The 22,504-nt window shown below is 33.3% G+C and overlaps 2 protein-coding genes across 2 annotated transcripts in view; one reads left to right on the plus strand and one right to left on the minus strand.

The window, feature by feature from the left end:
- Nucleotides 1-22,504, plus strand: part of LOC133175511 (sorting nexin-21-like) — a 182,616-nt gene that overhangs the window by 122,595 nt on the left and 37,517 nt on the right. The window lies entirely within an intron of this gene.
- On the minus strand, nt 620-15,608 carry LOC133175233 (uncharacterized). Its single transcript, XM_061310341.1, has 9 exons — nt 15,489-15,608; nt 8,948-9,912; nt 6,147-6,276; nt 5,656-5,821; nt 4,676-5,487; nt 4,342-4,535; nt 4,118-4,235; nt 2,753-2,907; nt 620-1,198 (listed from the first exon to the last, which is right to left on the minus strand). The coding sequence occupies exons 2-9, from the start codon at nt 9,889-9,891 to the stop codon at nt 1,093-1,095; spliced, it is 2,625 nt and encodes an 874-aa protein (XP_061166325.1). The 5' UTR covers nt 9,892-9,912; nt 15,489-15,608; the 3' UTR covers nt 620-1,092.

Here is a 22,504-nt window from a genome sequence, read left to right on the forward strand (position 1 = left end):
ACCTGAAACTATATCGTAAACTAAAAAACACTCCAGTTTTAGTCCCATAGAAAACTTTTCCGTTTCATAACACAGTTAAAGGCTTGTCTCAGCTTTGTAGTTAAAGTTATGTTGAATTTATTACCGACTTCCAATATTGTCTTACATTCTCTGTGTACTTCGCTTATACTGATTAGTCAATAGCAGAGGTCAGTAGAGTTCAAAATGTGATGGCGCGATAGTTAATAACCCCCCCAGTTAAACTAAGTCTTTACGGTCATGGGTTTTTGTGGAGGGGAGAGCATCAGAATCTCTTGACTTGAGGAAACATGATGAAGATGTAATGCAAATGTTGCACACAATATTCATAACAAGACAATGTTAAGTGCATAAAGAAATTGTGTGCGCGACGGCCATGCTTATCTGTGGGATTCCTTACACGTAAAGTTCATATATATATATAGAGAGAGAAAGAGAGAGAACGCTTTCATTTGATAAACAATATAATTGAAACTTAATATTTTTCAAAATTATTTTTGTAACTTATTTAACACAATGACGTTACATTTGCTATTTACTGACATTTTAACAACTAGGTCTTGAGAAGTTTATATAGAAACATAAAAGGGAAAACATCAAATGTAAATATACTGTTTATTGCATAAATACTTTAAATGTATATAGCTAACGAAACTGGATTTCATTGATCAATACTGAATCTCACGTTGATTGTTATTATGGAAAATAATAAGAATAAATATAACATGTAATGGATTTCATCATAGGCTATCCTTGTCTTGATTTACTATGAAAAAAATCTCAAACGTTTAAAGTCGACTTTCCCCACAAATAAAACATAACGAAAATGTAAAAATATATCAAAGTAAAATATGTATGAACAAATATTTGTAAATGGATCATGCATTTTGCATTCAATACAATCGCACAGCTTATATATATATAAGCATTCAATACAATGAATAATGCCATTCATACTCAATAATATCAATCATGTATTTCACTTTCTTGGATATAAATGAGAAATGATAAAACTAATATTAATAATGAGATGACAATTTGGCAGGACTCTAGTTAAATATGACACAACGAAATTCAAAGACTCTTGCTGAAAACAGCAATAACTAACATGACAACCAGAGTAACGGTATTGCATATCACCATGGAGACACCCTGTGTTCTGCATTTCAACGAGTCGTACCTGAAACAAGTAAGGTAGTGTCAAGACAAATCTAAAAGCTCAAATCTTTAAAAGTAACAGTATTAGACAAGGAACATTTATAAATCATTAATCACACAAGATTACAGAATTTTAACAAACCTATTGTACCTTTAAATTAGTATACCTTAATATAAAAGTAAAGTATATGTAAATGTAGATATATTAATAGGTACGAGTTCTAAGTAAAGATGTATTGTCTCCACTTGAAAATGGTAAATTTAAATTGTCGATCCTTGATGGAAACCTAGATCAATTCTCAATTGATTACTTTCTTCTTGCACAGTTTTTCAATAGATTATATATGCAGTATTATTCTGTCAACATGAAGCATAAATATGTCAACATGCAAAATAACTATGTTAACATGCAAGAAGAACGTAATCAATTAAGAATTTGGGAAATTTTCCAAAATTATCAAAGATTGCCAACATGTGACTTCCCACATGCTAGATGCAACTTATTTATGTTGACATCCAACTTATTTATGTTGACTTGAAAGATAAATATGTTGGCTTGATCAAGTACAATATAAGCTATATAATGTTTTGCGGAAACGTAATAAAACGTTTTGCGGACAAAATAAAAATGATTTATTTCCAAATTTGGGGAAGTATCCTCCAAGCATTACGTTCTGCAATTTACCCGTCGCGATGAGCTGACCCCGGGTAATAAATTCATTGATGTGTTATGAATACTCAAAAAACAACACAAGTCCGAACTAAATATCTTACAGTAACAATTAGCAGAACGAAAGAGTAACAATTAAAGAAAAAAAGTTATCTTTTTTGTGACGAATATACAAAAATATGTAAAAAACGAAGTTTCCAGGATAGATTTTTTAAGGACCATCGGGTACATAATTGTTGTCAGAACAAGTAAGATGTGATGGCACTTTATATCCCTAATAGTAACTTTCATAAAAACAAACATGTTTTATGTAGTGGTATGTACTAGAGCTGGTGTATCTTGTATGTATTGTGTATCTCGCATTTTAACATAAATAAGTTGCTCGTTGACATAAATATGCTGAATGTCAACATAAATATGTTGCATGTCAACATATTTATCTCGCATGTCAACATAAATAAGTAGCATGTCAACATAAATAAGTTTCGTCTAGTATGTCTATGTCACATGTGGGTATTTGATAATTCTGGAAAATTTTCAAAATATCTTATTGATTACATTTATCTTGAATGTCAACTGCGTTATGTTGCAAGATGACATATTCATGCTGACATAATTATTTTGTATGTCAACAAAATCTATAGATAAAAGAACTTGCATACAGGAGACAGAAATATGCCACTATACCAAACTAAAGTCGAAAAACTTAAAGCAAAGCTTTATAAGGAAGCATGTCCCTATTACCTGTAAAATTCTGAAGTTTCTTAAGCTTACGTGTAGATTTTGTAAACGGCTTTATGAAACTATCAATTATAAACTAGTTAGCGAATATTTATAAATTAGCCATTCGGTTGTTTCCCGCCCCGTGATTTAGCAATGCCCCACAGATTATCTCTTACTACTCACAGATTAAAGAGGCCGGCCATTTTCTTTTCGTATTCAATGTCCACTAGAGAACCCTGGAAGAAGTTACGTCCATCCTTAAAGGGGTACTCGTAACCCTGACGACAGGCGCACTTATAGGCGCCTCGGGAGAACTTGTAGCCTGCTATAGGGGAACACTGAAAGAAAAAAAAGTCAAAACTTAATTTCAACTCGTTTTCATTAGAGATAGAGGTAGATTTTTACTAATTGCCCTGTAAATTTGAAAAAAAAAATATCGAGACTTTAACATTTTTATTAAACAACTCTAAACTATTATTTGGGCCCTCAGTGATAGCATATCTCATACAAGTAACGTATTTTTGGAATTTTCTTCAAAGTCTCTATCTGATTCATGACGTCATAAGTTGCACCATAGTTTCCATTCTGTAAAATTGTTATTCTTACAAAACGGCCAATATTTTATGCTGAACTTCAGTATTTTGAAAAGAACAAACCCTCGAACCAAGCTTAACAGGCAGATGTATAAAATGGTTGAACCATTATTTTACACTAATTGTTTAATTTAGAAAAATGATGCGTAAATATATTGACAGGGTAATTTTTTCGGTTGCATTGTGAAGCCAATTCTTTATCATTTTTGAAATGTGTTTTATCGACAGCTGGTATTTACATCTTTTCGTGTAAAATACCACTTTTTATTAATCACTGTGACCAGTGAGTTATTCAAAAAGGTAAAGAAAGATGCTGAAAGTAAGGAAATAAGTTGAAAATATCATTCAATGTACGACAACTTAATGATTCTGCAGTATAAACCCATGCTGTAAATATACATGATTAAAACTTCAACAGGTTTTCTCTCGAGAGAGAGAGACAGAGAGAGAGAGTGTGTGTGTGTGAGAGAGAGAGAGAGAGAGAGTTTGAAATATCGCTAAACCACAAAATGTGCGTAAGGTGACCTTTATAAAATGACCTAGCTCCACGCCCTGTGAAGAGCTCTCCAGGTTTGTTTGATGCCCTCTGTAGTCAACTAATATTGCCACTTTTAATGGTCCAATAAATGATGACCAGATTAAACCATGTCTACCTAGACAGCAGTGTCTGAGATTTCCCTGGCAATTAATCTTATGGACTTTCTAGATTCGGGTTCATACCGGTACATTCATTGCAACCAAGCATGACAAGGGGCATTAAGAATTCTAAAGTTCTAATTTGAGATATCTGATTTTTTTAGTTGAGGGTCCATTTTTTTTTTTTTTTAAAAAAAAGACATAATTCCGGTTGTGCTGATTTTCAGCAAAAACGTATGTAAATATATAATTGTATATTTTCGGGGTTTTTTAAGGGCCACCACTTGAACTTCTCCTCATACAACTAATAGTAACTCACTGTTTGGGACGGGTAATGACATCTAGCGGTGTTTTTGAAGGCGTTCTGGATGTTAAATCCTTGATAACATTGGTTGATTTCTAGTTCTTGTAATGGAACATCCACGGTTACCACTCCTCTGCAGAAAAATATCAAACACGTCAAAAATGCATACCTTTTGATTTAATTTTAGTTGATTTTTTCGCCACTTCATGTAGACACAAATCACACAATCATTGACTTACTTAAATTTCAGTTTTGTCCTAAGACGATCCAAACCGATGATTGGAACAGCATACGTCATTATCCAGGCATCCACGCGACCGTCACACCGGAAGTATGGCTGAGTCCAGATTCCATGTGTGACACTGGGGGCTTTGTATCCCATCGGGTAATACTCGAAGTTCACGGAACTTGTACCATTGATGTCAGATCGCACCTGCAAATTCAAGGGATCATTACTATGAAAAGATAGCAAAACCCTTTGAGATGTACAATTTTGATGACATCATTTTTTTAACACTTAACTTTCTAAAATAAATAATCGTGTATATTGATGTTATCCTCCATTCGATATACCTTTGCCTTCATCCTATACTTCAAAACACCACCAGTATTAGTTTGCCAGCGTTGTCGGATTCTAACATACCAATCTTCATCAGTATATCTGGACTTAAATCCTGCTGTATCGATGGCGTACACACTTTTGTCTCGTCTCCAAGCAAAAGGACCGAAGAACTCCCTTGTCTTTCCATCCCAATCCTCAAATACGTGCGGCTCAAAGTAGATTCCGCTGGAGAGGACCTTGTGGTCTCCCATCACGTTCGCTAACACCTCACCAAATAACAGTTCGTTGTGAATTCGGTTTCCACCTTTCAAGTAACCAAAGTTTTCGCCTGGGATGACGTTTTGGTACCAGTTACTAAGTAGGTGAGAAATTCTAAGAGCGAATCGGGCCTGGGTGTCAAACTGGGTTGATGCCCCATAACCTACGTCCCCAGGCAGAAGCATGGCGCGATTGGAGAAAGTTTTGCAGTTTTCTCTGTTTATTTTTTTTATTGTTGTGAAAATACCCTGCATTCTGTCAAAATTCATTTGGTCAAATTGGGCTTCTCGCCTCCTCCTCTTCTTCTTTTTCTTCTTCAGAGGCTCTTCTCTCATGCTGAATTTTTGGTCAATATAATCTTTCCTAGCAGCTTCTCGATTGACAGTGTGTATTTGGTTTGTTCTTTTCACAGCTTCTCTCCGGACTGGTCCATAGAGACGGCTGGCGTTGACGGACTTCAGTTGACGTCCAGAGAAACGATCCGTCAGAAATATATCGGATCCAGAATCTCCTTCAACGTTCACGTTAATGGCACTTGTGTCCACTACGGGAAGCACACGGAGATCTTTAAAATAAGAATAAGATGTCCTAATGTTACTATTCTGAAAGTACAATCTAAAGACACAATTAGCTTAAAAAGTTATATAAGAAACTATTCTCAATCGTTCTATCGATCGATACAGAATAAATAAAGGATTATACACTGGCAAAATACTACTTTGAAATGACTTACATCCAGTTGGTCGACATTTGTAGCCCACTGTCTTCTCGAACTCGGTGGCCTTTTCAAGATCCCCGCCTTTCCATGGCGGTCCAACTCTCGGAGGATAACTGTGACCTGAGTTACAGATACAGGTGTATGCTCCTCGTTTAAAGCCTTTTCCAGACACATGCTTACACTGCAATATATGAATATCATTGAGATTACCAGGTTAATTTTACTTCTTCATTAATTGATGACCATTTAAGTGCTTTTGGAACTTCAAACTTCAACCATTACTTTCAACAAAGTGATATTCACCGTGATCTGCTAAATTAAATAAGTATGAATTACAAGGGTTGAAGTACGAGATATGGGCAGACAGTTCGAAATAGTGTATCCAACTGAGACTTTCTTTTTTCATGTTATTGTTTTCTTGAAGCAAAATATACCCCTTTCATCTGCTTCGATTTGTTTTCTTTTACCTGACTTGAATAGTAACCTGTGTGGTTTTGAATAGTTACCTGTGTGGTTTTGGTTTTACACTTGCTGACTCCGGACAAGAAACTCGGACCCGGGTTTCCAATACTGACTGGGCAAGCATTAAAGTCTATCTTCAAAAAGTCAATGTCCATCACAGCCACGCCCACAAACCTGTTATGATGAAATTTTAATATTTTAAGGTTTATGAACCTTCTAATAAGAGAGATAACTCTCACTGGGATAACTGACTACCAATCCTTTATTCCTGTTAAAAACCACTCTGATTCTACTAAAAATCTAGGGTTAATATTTTTAAAAGGATGCTGGAGTTCCTCATTGCCAACATCTATGTAATCTTTGAAGATCATTCTTCCAACAATCTGTTGGAATTTCGATGGGACTTACTGTACTCCTTTAATAGGCGATCTGTTTTTATATTCCTGCAAATGGTGTTTATGTTTCCCAACTTATTCGATATGCAAGAACATGCTCTGATTACGAACATTTTCTAAATCCATGCAGGCTACTGACAAACAGGTGAATGTTACAGGGATTTCAGCAGCCTCGTTTTAGGTCAGTTAATGGTCGTTATAATGTCATTGTTTGCAAATACAACCTATCATTGTGTCGTGACTGATAGTTCATACCGATGATTATTGATTGATTGATTGATTGTATGTTGTTTTACGTCCCTTTTAAGAATTTTTCACTCATATAGAGACGTCACCATATACAGGTGAAGGGCTTCAAATTTTGACCTTCACTCGGCACTCAGGGCCATTGAGCAGTGAGGGATCTTTATCGTGCCAACACCTGCCGTTACACGGGACCTCGGTTTTTAAGGTCTCATCCGAAGGACCCACAACTTTCACTTCAAAGTGCCGAGCGCATGGCGAAGGAACAGTTGCTACCCATTTTTTTTATCGACTTAGGTCAGTCACGGCCGAGATTCGAACTCACGACCTCCCGATCATAGAGCGAGCGTTCTACCGAATGAGCTACCATGAACGGTTACCAATGATTAGACCATAAGTTTATGTGAAATTTGACTACGGATTATTCTGTATACCTCTTCAATACATAAGGCTCATTGCGGGTGTGACCGGTCGACAGGGGATGCTTACTCCTTTTAAGCACCCGATCCCACCTCTGGAATTTCCAGGGGTTCATGTTTTATGCCCTGCTCACAAATTTGTATTGTACATGTATATTTTGGTGTTAATCACTGTTCATTATCTTCATCTTTTTCATTATTAAATTGTCAAGTAAAAGGTGGTTTCTATAACATTTTAGACCGCAAGGTATGCTGAATTTGTACGTATTAAACTCTAAATTAAGTTACTATGAAAAATCAGTACATATAATTTATAAAAGTATAAGTTTATATGAGTGATCAGAGGGAGGTGCTTGGACAAAGATTTGAAGTTAATATTTTCTCAAATTTTCGGTATAATATCATGACTTATATGTTTTTATTGCATTTCACATGAAAATTAAATTAAAAACTTATTTTATCTGGAAATTATTGAAACTACAAATTTCGGGACGCGTTTGATTGACACATATATGCACTTTCACAAAGTAAACTTTATCCTTAATACTTAAGAAAAGTAGAAATTTTGTTGTGCATTAATGAAATATTTTAGACTATAATCCAGAAAATAAAGAGTAGAAATGTGAGAAAGCAAAACCAACTCACCAGTATTGTCAGTCCCTGTTCAGTGATGTGTGCAGAGTTTAACAAAATGAACACACCCGTGAAACGTAGCTGCAGAACTGTAGCTCTCTGCTTGAGAAAATTCGGACAGACAAAGCAGAGAGCTACAGATCCAAGCGTTGTAAAAACCTTCGATTTACGCCGCCGCTTTTTTGTCGCTCGCTTCGGCTATTATTTCTTGTATTTTACTCCTATTCCTGACACTTTATTTACCTTTCAACGGTCTCAAACAGCCCTTTATGGTTTTGAAATGTCGGTTTAAAAAATTCCCATTCCGATGTCCATGTTATAGGGGGTTGTGCGAAAAGAAGTAATTCAAAGAACATACACTTGTCAAGAAAATGTAAATAAAAATTTCAGGAGGTTTAAATATCATGTATATATTGTCTATAAAGATTAGAAAACAACATGTATACATGTAAAAAGGAAATGAGATAAATAAAACTCAGGCGTGTTGTTTCAGGATGACACCAACGTCGACGTCGAAATGCGTTTTTTAAACTGATATTACGGCCGTCTGGAACTGTTGAAAGGTAAATAAAGTGTCAGGAATAGGAGTAAAATATATGGATAATTATTGGATACCATTTTTAAAGCAGGGGAAAGCATTAAATACAAGAAATAATAGCCGAAGCGAGCGACAAAAAAGCGGCGGCGTAAATCGAAGGTTTTTACAACGCTTGGATCTGTAGCTCTCTGCTTTGTCTGTCCGAATTTTCTCAAGCAGAGAGCTACAGTTCTGCAGCTACCGTGAAACGTAAACTGTTATTGTAAACAGGGCACGATCTCTGTTATTGTTAATGTTTACGTTTCACCGGGTGTTTTCAATTTAGGATAGAGTTTGCTTTATGAAAGTGCTAGGATGTATCAATCAAACGTGTCCCAAAATTTGTAGTTTCAATAATTTCCAGATAAAATAAGTTTTTTTTTATTATTTCTGTTTGAAAAGCTATAGCAACATATAAGTCCTGATATTCTTCCGAAAACTTGAGAAAATATAAACTTCAAATCTGTGTCCAAGCACCTTTAAAAAATATATCTGTGTTTATAAGACAGAAACAAATCCAACAACTACTGATTTCATTATTAAGGAAATATGATGAACAAAAACGCTCTCCGTAATACCTTGGTCTCCTTAAGTGGGTCCAGTTTGAATATCTCGGCATGAAGTCTACAATGGGGGACACAGCGCTCACGATCCACTTGTTGGACATCTTACAATCGTAGTAGGTATCAGTAAAACGGACAGGCATGTACTTATCGTCTGTATCTCCAATACCAGGAGAGTTCGGGCCAAAAAATGGCGTAGCCTGGAACTCGTCATGAAGCCAGCGACCAGTACCGTTGGCATATTTCACATTAACCGAGTACGTGAATTTTTGAACAGAATCCATTGAGGGGTCATTATCTGGCAGCCAAAAGTTAAACCAGGGCGCCATTTTGTAGCCCTTATGTGAATAATTTCCAATAGCACCAATGTCTTGCACTAATGTAGTTCTTCCTGTCGGCTCACGGAGAATGACACCCATGTCAAACGTGTCGTCAAATCTGAAGGAGCGAACACCAAACAACGGAAGCGTTTTATTGAAATCAAAGTTTGTCATCCAGTTGGGATAATAGGTATGATTGTCAAACATTAAAGCTGAAGCATTGAATATCCCCTTGTTGGCATTAGTATCGGCTGTTACGGAAACGTAATTGTAAAACCAACCTGGCTGATACTCAAAATCTGTCTGAGATTTATTCAGTTTTTGAAATATATAACTATAGAAGAAAGCCCTGTTAAGCGCCATGTTGTGCATATGAACAAGAGCAGTCCTGTTTTTGTACCATATTTTGTTCAATAGCTGGTTAGCCCGGGGTATCTGTGATACCGAGGCTTTAGGAAGGGTCATGGCCTGCTGTGTTTTGGCTTTACAATCTGAGGCTTTCTGTATGGTGGTCATTAGTCCGTTTATTTTACCGTAATTATCACGTGGAACCCAATCGAACACACTCTTGTCACAGAGCGTGACGGTTGCCATGACAACCACGACAACGTACAATATTCGCCCCAGCCTCTGCTCCATGGTTGAAGTAATCTGCTTCCCCTGGAGAGAAAAACAAAACTTTTTAAGAGTAATAATCAATATTTATCCACTATCGACATTTACAAATATTGACAATGAAAACGTTCATTCAGAGGTTCATATTTGGTATATATATGCATTATAAATCTGAGAATTCATAGAGCTATAGCCCAATATAGACACTAGTCACGATAGAAGTTGTAGGGAAAATAAATATCCAACTACGTATGCTGAATCTACTTCAAAATTAAGGCATTTATATAATAAATGTGATTTTTTTAACAGAATCCATTGAAAAGATATTTTAATATTTAACAGTCTATTACGTGAAAATTGTTCATATTTCAGTTATATGCATTGAAACTCTGGTAGTCGTAAGTATATTCCTGAAGTAAATATTTCACTGCTTCTTAAAATAGTGATGATAGACCATTTTTCAGGCAAATCAACAGATCTACTTCACAGAGCAGTGGGACACATTTTACTGTAACATCTGGAAGTTTTAAAAAGATATAAAAATTATTGATATGAATTGATGAAAATTACATCTCGAAAGAAAAAAAAAGAATCAATTCCACGAAACTCCGACTTGATCGACAGCTTAGTCATGCACAGTATTATACTAAATCTCAAAACTTCGTGAAAAAAAAAAGAATTTCTGTTGATTTTCAGGCAATAAGGAGTAAAATTCCTGCCAATATAAGGTTAAATTACAATAACATAAAACAGATGCTGGATCCACAACTTTGATATGTTGTACAAATTGTCATTTTTTGTAATTTTAGAGTCACAACTTAGAGGAACTGGAATTAATTCCAATAAAACTTGAATTTGGTCCTCATTTTTATATGCTGTTTACTGCAGTACCAAATCCCAGTACCATAACCCAAAACTTTGATTCAAAAGTCAGTAAGTTCCTTAACTTTGATCTACAACTCTTTCACGTCCAATATTTTGCGAACCAAATCTAAATCCAATATCTTATGAAAATAAACAATAATTTTCTACGAAACGGAAGTGACGAACAAGTGGACAGAGATATAACAACTTTATTCCTTTTCTATTTCAACAGTAGTGGACTAATAAGACATATGTAATATGGGGGGATATTTCAATGATTCTTTGTCCTTGTGGATAGTGTACCTATTTCAGTACACCTTTGCAAGCCAATAATTTTCTATCCAGACTGGTCACAATAAACCGTAAGGGTTTTTATGGAGCGGAGTGGACCGAAAACCCTTGGCTTGCGAAGAAGACTCGTATAGACCAAATGATATTTGCAGGAAACCAAATTGAAAGGAAAGTTGACTTGCAAATATTTTCTTTGTTAAATCTTATCTGCGCAATTAAATGGTCCAATTGATAGCATATCCTCAATGTAAGTCATAAAACCTGCCTCTGGGTAAGTTTCGGGATCTATTATAATTGTACAGTTTACTTCTTGTTGTTAGGATTTATTTTGTCTCGTGCTTTCAATTGGACCATACTCCACAGGAAACTTTTGTATGGCAATATGCTAATTTCTTAATTCTCTCTTTTGATTTCATTTCAAATTCTCTGGTGTCTAAAATTTATAAATTATGCAACGAGTGAAATCGGACACGTCAAGCAGTTTAGCAGCGAACTTTTCATCAACACTCGTTATTTTTGCATTTCGGGCTAAACGACTTGAGTAAAGCGTCATAAAGTACATATGGAATTCATTTCAGGTTCCTTTTTTTTTCCCTCTTAGGGAAGTACTTATCAATGTGACATTCACGGTTCGGTTCATACATTTAGTATGTTATCCCTTTAAAATTGTGATCTGAAGGTGACTCAGATAAAAACTTTGTAATAATACATGTATTTTTGCGGCTTCAGATGAGTTTCTCCAAATGATGATTTGTAACATCTGGGTTAACAGACATTGCAAAAAAAATTAAAAAATGTCATGATGTCAAAAAAAGTTTATAATCGTACCATCATCACGATTTATAAAGTAAATGTGGATTTTAAGCTTAAGTTTTCGGTTCTAATGATACAGACCAAAATTATTGTGTCAAATATTCAAAAAGATTTTAAAATCTAGAGCTGAAATCGCCATCATACAGACTTGTACATGCAGCTTAAATATTTTCATGATATTAATGATGAAAAATGCAGAAAAAAATATAAACCAAAATTATTGTGTCAAATATTCAAAAAGATTTTAAAATCTAGAGCTGAAATCGCCATCATACAGACTTGTACATGCAGCTTAAATATTTTCATGATATTAATGATGAAAAATGCAGAAAAAAATATAAAATTAAAAAACCTCTCACCGCTAATAAGTAAATAAAGTAATGCCAGAAAATCGTTATAAATTTCTTTGTAAGGTGAAAAACTATAACAGTGTTTCGTCACCTCTGTTTTGTTGTATAACCTATTCAAGATCACGTCCACCACGTTGGGAGCTTAAACACCCCCCCCCTTTTTTTTCATTTCCATTCCATGATATTACTCAACAGTGTATCTGCAATTCCTAATACATGTACTAGCAATATGTTTGGCACTGAATATATGTATTTGTAATACATATATCTAGATAAATATTTGACACAGCAACATACACCAAGAAGAAGTTAATCTGTCTCTAATTTTAAAACAATACTTCATAACACATTGACTTCTATACAAAACAAAAATTTTATGAACAGATTATAGCAACAGACATCAATTCTTTTTTTTTTTTTTTTTTTTTTTTTGTAATGGAAGTTTAAAGATGGCGTGAATAATTCAGCTTCATTAAACTTCTATCTTTATTTGCTTTCTGCTTAACATATACAATAACATTAAAAAAAATAAAAAGGGCTCTTTTAGTATGACAGAGTTGAATTTTAGATTTTTATTGTTAATATATATAAATTTCACAATATAAGATGATCTAAAAAGTTTATGCATTAATTCGTAAAAGTATATTATATGTACATTTACTACAATGATATTTTTATATTTTGTTTTAATTATTAAACAAATCAATAGATAAAATCATGTTGGGGAGGGAGTGGGGAACAAATGTACATGAACGTCAATATGATGAACACCTCCCTCAGTAGCCATTAACCTTAACCCTCGTCCAGAGTGCATTGGTGTAGGGGGAAAAGGTCGTTCGTTTAAAATTCATCCTCGCAAACCACAACCAACATGTCCTCTCCCATTCTGGAGAGTTTTTCTTTTTTTCAAATTCAAGGAGAGGGCTATATGCGAATTCAGGACCATGGCTTGAGACGAGGTTAATAAATAATTCCTTTTTTAACTTTACTTGCATTCATTTTTTTTTATTTTATTTATTTTTTTTTTATCTTTTTACTTTTGCATTAATTTATTATTATCTTTTTTGTAACGATCATTAAAGATATTAATATTTAGATATAATTATTTAAAGTTCACTCAAGTTTACAAATACTCCTGATACTAAAACTAATTTAATTTTTCGATTAAAAAAATCATATTTTTTTTTAATCTGTGAGCAATTTAAATGATTTCTTTTTAGAACTGAATTTGTTAGCTTAAATGATTTTGAGGGGGGGGATTTTTTTTTTTTTTTTTTTTGCTAAATTAGATTGACCTCAACTTGATTGAAAATCACAAGAAACATAATCTAATATATGTGTGTGTTTTAAATTTGTAGATATAGCTTCGCTCGAGGGAAAAAGGACCAGATGCGCGGTTTGTTCGAACGTTCTGCGCGTTTCCGGAGGCGGCCTTTCATTGAGTCAGTGTGACATGAAGTTAGTGTGATGGTATCAGGATTTTTTTATTTTACTACATACATTCCATACATCTATCTCTATGATAAAGTATAAAAACACAAAATTAGGTCTTTCTATCATTTTCTAAAACTATGTTAGGAATTTGAGGTATATACATGTATATATTCCCGTTCTGCATGCATGTACTAAGTTGAATTGACAAGACCTTATGTGCTTTATTTAGATTAATAGTATTTCTGCACATATTTTCTCAATTACGGAATAATTTTTGGTACACAAACATAAGGTATAAATTTCTCCTTATGTAGTTTAATATATGCGTCGAAAATTGCAAATAAAGAGTTTTTATTGTAAAATCAAATAAGCCTATGTCAGGAGGTACACTCTTTTTAATATCTAACATGTATATAGTCAGTTTGTTTTATTGCTTTTATTCAAATGTATTTGGTATTTGAGCAAAATTAAATTTTTCAAAAGTAAAATTCAGCATTTTTCGTGTTACCTCAGTTTGGCTTTTAATTTTTCTATAAATCATGTCAATGAGGATGTTATAGAAACTAACGAGTAGTTCATTAAAACATATATGGTTTATTTAAGTGAATTATAATAGTTTTAGACACTGATGTTTGTTTGTTTACATTGTTTTGTTGACCCATGCTGACTACTGGCCCTCCACCATTGTATCAGATCACGCTACCCCAAGCTATTGAATATTTAACAGAAATGTCACTATTGATCTTAGCCAAGTAAACTTTGTAAAGCTTTAATTGACACTCTTTCAGTCTTTATTGTTCCAAATTGACCAGGAACTGACCCTCGTTACGCCTGACCTCACCTCAGTGGCCATTTTAACTTAATTTTGTGTACATACATAATAGTTGTACATGTAGCTGGGTTTGAACGACAAAGATTTTGCAATGCTCTTTCATTTAGATTGTTTGTTCATTTTTGCGTTAAAAGCTATAATTTTATTTTTTGCTGAATGTGAAAAAAATAAATAAATAAAATAAAATAAAATACTTTTAGTTCATGATGATGATTCTGATAATATCTGAATAAATCTTATAATCATAAAAGGTCCATTCTTTTTTTATGATGATGATTCTGTCTCGATCATTCCCAAAAAAAATTTTTAAAAATATTTAAAAAAGAAATGTGTCAAGCAAACATTCTCAATGTGGAAAAAATTGAATACAATATAATTTTTGAGGAAATGGGGTGTTAAATATACAGGTACATTACTGCATGCATTCATGCTTACGTGACTTTGGTGCATGATCAGCTGATTGGGAGACGTATTCAGAATCTATTGCGCACTAATTAATGCACTGACCCGCAACGATTGGTTTCATTAACTAATCACTAAATTGTAATTCACTTATACCATGTTAAAATTATTTTTCACTTTTATAATTTGATTATCTAAAAGTATAAATATATATGTAAATGTACCAGATATGTATAAAAAAAACAGAAGACGCATTTACTTTTTTTTAAATCTAAGAATAACACAAATTTAAAACCGTGTATTTTTTCATCTGACATTGCTCATGGTTTCTTTAACATATCTAACCCCAGAAGTGATTTCTGAAGTCTTTGAAGTCATTTGTTTCGATAGTGAAATGATTCTAGAACTCGCCTACTCGCCTATTTACATACAAATGTAGCAGATCTTGAAATTTTTCTTTTCTTTATCTATCTATCTATTAAATTAATATATCAATTTATCTATATTCTCCAATGACCATACAGTCCAGTTACTTAAATATTCTAGTCACAATTAACTTCATGTCTGTACAGAATATAAGTTTTTTTTCAGTTCATGGAAGTAATTCAATGATTCAATATTAATCAAGTGCTTACCTACGTCTTCAATGAATCACGGTCATATCCCTAAAACAATATAATATCAAAATTAAACCCAGGGATTGAAATCACAATTTGATTAAAATTTCCGGCATTTTGAATTGTCCAGATCCGAATTTAAATTCCCTCTGTGATGAAGAATGGTGGGTATGTGCTGTCTGTACCGCTGGCGTTGCAAATCTACCCGTCACGCTCTGTTAGAGTTTTACAAAAGCCCAAGGTCTATTGTAACAATATACTTAAAATTCTACCAGACAATCGCTATTTAAAAATTAAAACTCCACACTTAGGATAGATTTCACGATTAATAGAGGGTCAAGTAATCAGCTGATATCAAAATTTCAAATTTATACCGCGTTACTTTTAACTTGACATATGAGAATTCAGAATTTTATACATCTGGCACTTGCTTGAGAAAACAGTGTTGATTAATGAGTCAAATCAATTAAATAAAATTACTGTAATTACCCGTATCCATCGAGTGATTTCGGCCTTGACGGATATTTGATCACCAATCATAAATATGACGTACATGCACATTTTTGAAAGCTGTTAAAGTTAATGTTTCAAAAAGATTTCAATCTGTCTTTTTTACGCACTACATATCTTACATTTATCCATTTGTGAAAGTTGAACTTTGTACATCCCTCGGGATCTCAACCTCTTAATTCGGTCATATAAATTCAAATATCTCTAAATCATTCAAATTAACTTTGTCTCTTTTTTATTACAGGAAACTTTGAAAATAAACAGATCACACAAAACTTGTTATGGAATGAATATGGAATTGATTTTAAAAAATTTAAAAGATCACAGTAATGAATAAAAACACTTCCATTGTGCTTTTTGACACTATGATGTAAAAAAAAAACTGTCAAGCTTTCTTTGATGTTATACAGAATCGGTAAGCTTACAGGGATCGAACAAGAAAAATGAATAACACAAAGTGGAAAGCGTTATAAAAGGCGTCATAACACAAAAGGGAAGTCGTTATAACACAAAGGGAAAACGCAAATGTGAAGGAGTGTTACAAAGCATAGGAAAAAGGCGTCAAAATGCGAGGTGAAAGGGCGTTTTGAACACGAAAAAGGGCACAATTTCTAGAACATTTCTCATCTGTCCTTACTGCAGTCAATCAGAGCCTTCAACATAAATAGCCTTTCTATCTAAGTTTGTTGACCCTCACCTCTTGAATAAGGACCATGTCCAAAATACTAATCGTTACAAAAAAGTACATAAAAATTAATTTCATACCAAGTTTCTTGCTACATGTATCTTAAACTAAAAGAGAGTGCATGCTGGTAGTTGGTTAGAAAATCTGTAGCCAGTTGGTTGGAAAAAATTAAAATATGTGTAAATTTGAAAGCAATTTCTAGAAAATTCAATTTGGAAAAAATATAAATAAAAATTCTGAAAGTTAGAATTTCACTAATATATTTCAGAGATAATTTAGGCTCTCTAGGGCTGCATTGCATTACCCAAAATTTTGAAAACTGGTAGGATATCATATCAAAAACTATTTTCTTTCATTTCCAAATATTTTTAGATATCATTACCGAAAATTCAAAATGAGACACCGTTTAGGCCTACAAGCGCGGCAGAAAAAGTTTGCAACTGCATCTAGAAATACATGACTAGGTATCGTGGGCATTTTATTTCACTTTGGACTTAAGTACGTTGAGTCAACTGATATTCAAATTTTTATGTTGAAGATTACAAGCTTTTTAAGATCGAATGTAAACTTAAAGTGCTGATTATTAATTAAAATTATCTTGCTCAAAATCATCAATAATCTTTCCGTGGTTTAAACAATATTTATTCAGAATACTGAATAGATCGGCCAACAGGCATACAATACCTATAAATACCCTCTCTATACAAGAAGTCAAGGTTACAAAAACAATGAACTGAGTGAATATATCAATTACAATACGGGTAAACACACACACACACACACCCTCACCCTCTTTCCGTGGTGAGAACATCTGGCAAACAAAAGAGGTATTAAAGTTAATATTTTCGGAAATGCTTTACATTATTTCAAAAGAATTATTAAGTTTCGGTAATAATAAGTTTTCGGTATTGAAAAGAACAATTTTCGGTAATGCAATGTCGATTTTCAGTAATGTTTAGTGTTGACCAAAGGAGCCTTGTGGCTCATAGGTACACAAAATGTATACAATACAGGCAAATGGCAGAGGATTCAAAATGAACTACAATATATAAATGTATGGATATAAAGAGTTTGTAACAAAGATAGAATCTAACTAACTGAAATTTGAAACATCATTAATGATATTTAACAAAGTGTTTCCCTTTGTTTTGTAGCTTTCAATAAACGTTGACAAAGTTTCTGAATAGTTTTAAAATTATATGCACTAAAAAGTTAAATGAGTTTGAAAAAGAAAGGCTTTTTATGATAATACGGCTAATATATTTTTTACGTAAATCAGAAAATGCCTGGCATATCAAAACAAAATGAAATTCATCTTCTACTTCTTTCATCTTACAAAATAAACATTTGCGTTCATTTCGGGGTAGGTTTTTATACCTTCCATTTTCAAGATTCAAAGAAGGTGCAGAAATTCAATATTCATACATTAACACAAACTTTTCTTTGTATGTCAATCGCTTCACAAGATATCTTTTTAAATCAAATGTGTCATTTATTTATTTATACAAAACACATTTTGACGAGCTTTCAAAAGCACTATAACAACTTTGTATAAATGCGTCAGTAAGACGCTGTTCTACAAGAAAAGAAAATTGTTTGACATTACCAAATTCTTGTCGTTCTCAAAAACTTCCAAGACCTAAACAATATAGTTCTTTTCTAACTGCCCTTAACCAGTTTGTACAATTTTCCTGTTGTTCTTCATAATCACATAACAGTTGTTTATAACATGTCTGCAGAATGCAATTATTTGTATTGAGCAAATTACACCAGTATTTCAGAATTCGAAGTTTTCTTTGAACATACATTGGGCATCTACCAAATTCGAAATAAACCATTTAGTTATTTGTAAGTTTTTGGAACAACATGATTTTCTTCAAAAAGTTAATATGTACTTGCTCAACATGTGGGGCTTTATGAAATCCCCATGTCTCACATCCATAATGAAGAACATAACCTACATATGTGTCAAATAAAGAGAGTGTAGTCTCCACATTTAGATTATTCTCTTTCACCCTTTCCCACAAAGAAATGTTTTAGCTTTGGTAGCAATTGATTTCTGTGTACAATCAAATTGACCATCGTATTTAAATCAACTCCTAGGTATGTGAATACATCAACAATTTCAAGTTCAGTATTATCATAGAAACACTTTTCAAAGCTTTTTACTTTACCACCATTTCGAAAGACTACCATTTTTGTTTTGCTAACATTAACCTCTAATTTCCATTGATCCGTATAAGACTTCAATATATCAAGCATTATCTACAGACCCTGAACACTTTCTGAAAAAAAAATATATCATCCGCATATAAAAGTAACAAAAAGATTCAAATTTTGAAGTTGAACACTTTCACAACCATTTGTGAGCATTTCTATCTCTAAATCATTAATAAATAATGAAAATAACATTGGCAAGAGAGCTTCACCTTGCATAAGACCTCTTTGTAAAGAAAAATATTCAGAAAATTGACCATAAACTTTCACACAGCTTTTCAAGCCACTATACATAGACTTAATAATATTAAATAATTTTCCGTTTATACCGTATTTCACTAGTTTATATCACATTTTATTATGCTGAATGCTGTCAAACGCTTTTCTATAATCTACGAAGCAACAATGCAAACGCTTCTTTTCACTCAAAGTCTTAGCAATTAATTAATACAATACAAAAATAGCATCCCTTGTCCCGGAACCGGGCTTAAAACTAAATTGTGCATCACTCACAACACTATTTTCGTCACTCCAAGACAACAAACGTTTATTCACGACAGATGTGAATGGTTTTGATAGACGACTTAATAAAGTTATCCCCCGTCAATTATCTGGGTTATTTCGTAACCTTTTTTGTAAATTGGCACAATTATACCTTGTGACCAAACAGATCGATAACAACCTGTATTTAATATAAAATTAAACAACTTTCTCAAAAGAGGCGAAAAAAACTGTAGAAAAGCTTTTGAAAAATTCATTAATAATACTATCAAAACCTGGCGACTTATCTGCCTTTGAATCAGAAATAGCACTAACAGTTTCATCAATTGTAATCCAGGCCCGTAGGAAGCAATTTCACTTTGAGGGGGCACAAACATACATTTTCAGTTGGGGGGGGGGGGCACTATCAACTATCAAAATTCCTTGACAAGCAAAAAAAAAAAAGAAAAGAAAGAAAATCATACGTTATTATTGAGGGGGCACAAGCATAAAGTAGCTATGTTTTCTATAGTATTCTATATATCGGCAAAATTATTGGGGGACACGGCCCCCCGTGCCCCCCCCCCCCCGGTTCCTACGCCCATGTAATCGGAATGTCAAGTTCCTGGAAAGTCGGCGATTCGGGTATTTCAAATAAGGCTGCTTCTTGGTTTGCTTTATCACTCGCGAGTTTTTTGAAATGTTCATAAGATTCACTTTTCCTTAGAGTTATACCAACTTTATTTTTCGGACATTTGAAAACGCGGTAAAATCTTTTTTGGGGTTGGATAAGCGGAGCAACTCTGGTTGATTTCCCTCCTGTCCTTGATATTGTCGTATAAATCGATTTTCCACTGTTTTATATTTCTTTTTAGCAGTAACAAGTTTTTCATGATTCTCTTGTGTTCTAGATTCGTTGAAATACGCCAATTTTTTCCTGTATTCTTTATATAAAGCTCGACACTGATCATCAAACCTTGGTTTGTCCTCTGTCCTTGGTGTTTCTGTTATGTATTGTTTCTTATTAGGGTTATATGCGATTTCTTTTTCACAGAATTTTTTAAACTTATCCAATATTGCAACTGAAAAGTGTTTAACTGTATTGCTGATGCCCTCTGGAGATTCATCGATATTTTCCAAGGAAGATATTACATTTGGCATACAGTTGTCTACATGTATTTTAATTTCATTTGTTGCATCAGGATCCCATGATATTTCTGTCGACTTCATAGAAGGGACGGGCTGAATATTGTGATTTTTTGTTTGTTTGTTTACTTTTGTATTTAATGTAAGATAAATAGGCGAGTGATCCGAATGCATATTAAAATCGCCAACACAGAAATTACACAATTTGTCTTGCAAGAAAATATCTTCAACTAGGACATAGTCTATACGCAAAACTACGAATTCTTGATACGATTAGCCAATTAATTTGTCGGAACGTCTTGCGTTAACCGATTGGCACTTCTGCATTCGATATATCTTAATATCTTTAACATTTTTTATTCAAAACATTCTATGTCGAATTCCACGAAAAATGTATTTATCGTAATTTCTAAAATTATTATTTGGAATAGAATTTCAAATGTTTACAGACCCACCCACCCCCCTCCTAAATTCAGGAAGCAACTCTTTTCAAGCAAACCAATACACGTTGAAAATGTTTTAGACATTAAACAGCAATTTTTAAAAAGATTTTTCATTGAAATATATACCTTTTGTACAGAAAGCTACGCAAAATGTAACAACAGATAATTTAATAATTGAAGCATGTTTATTGTCACAAAGTATGTTCTGTGATTTGTGAATTTTCTGGAAAAATAATTTACTCAATCAATGAATTATATCTTAATATCTGACCAAAAATGGACATTACATTTTGCTTTGTTACTTTTGCGTTGATCCCAGTAAAATTTACATCAAAATGAAAATAGGCCACTAATCCCAGTTCATTTCATTTTGCATTGTTATTAAATTTTGTGTTGTAGCATTGGGCCTAAATTTCTCATCTTTATTAATTATTAATTACAGCTATCGACTGAAATGTAGTACTATAACACAGGTCAACAATACATTTATTACTTATTTTGAACATAAGTTCCTTTACTTCAGATAGATTCATCAGTAACATCGTTTTCTGATCCACTTTCAAGCTACCAAATATATCTTATTGTCCTCAGACTATAAATAACTCACTTTTACAACATTGCTCTACTGAATAAGCAGATGGGATCCCATTTTATGGCCATACACTTAGTCAAGATCATATATGTTGATACTTTTATACTACACATGTACATTATATACATGTATTACTTTCCCTGATAAATTTCATATTTGTTTTTAAGGGAGTGCTCACTTTAAAAAGTTAAACTTTTTTGTCAAATTAAGTTTTCTAAAATCATTTATATTCATAAATTTAAAAAAATGAATTCAAATTACGCTCTTCCCCTGGGGTTGTGCCTATGATTTTACCGACTTTTTAAAAACAAACTTGCCTTTTTCACTATTTTTTTTTTATTACCCGTAACTCCCCCTTCAACAGGATTCTGTGGTTCTATTTATTTTATCCCCAAAGATAATTAATCCCTGTTTTAACACTGGTTAAACATAATATCCAATACAATCATAATGTTGTAATTCTGGATCAATTACCTCGTCATGGGGAGTCATGTAACAGTGACTGACCAAATCACTGCCCGTCTGTAGATGGCTTCCAACTTTGCGCTCAGTGTTCCTCCACCATAACCAGCAGGGTGACTTTTCAGCTGAATTTGTCAGTCTTTGTGTTCCTGTCAAAACTCTCTGTATGGACTGTGTTAGAAATCCTCTGCAGTCAATGTCCAAGGGAAATACCCATCCGCTAAATCTTTCTCATCGTTAACTTAAAATTTATAATTAATTGAGGATACTAATAATCAACGCGTAAACTTTGCCTTTTGTTTCGGAAATGTTGAACAGATCTATTACATTAGAGTTACCATTTTTATTCATTATTTTCCTTAGGTTATATAAAGAATGTCTCTTAATTTTGAGAAAGGTGGTAGCGTGCCAAGAAATAGACAAATGTGAAGCAACAGCCATTTTTTTTTCTTTTCTAGTAAATAAACTTTCTTTATATTGTTTGCTCTCTTCAGCAATG

Source organism: Saccostrea echinata, unplaced genomic scaffold, assembly GCF_033153115.1.
Source record: "Saccostrea echinata isolate AGI-Se365-2 ecotype Australia unplaced genomic scaffold, CSIRO_AGI_Sech_v1 ptg000062l, whole genome shotgun sequence".
NCBI classification, from domain to species: domain Eukaryota; kingdom Metazoa; phylum Mollusca; class Bivalvia; order Ostreida; family Ostreidae; genus Saccostrea; species Saccostrea echinata.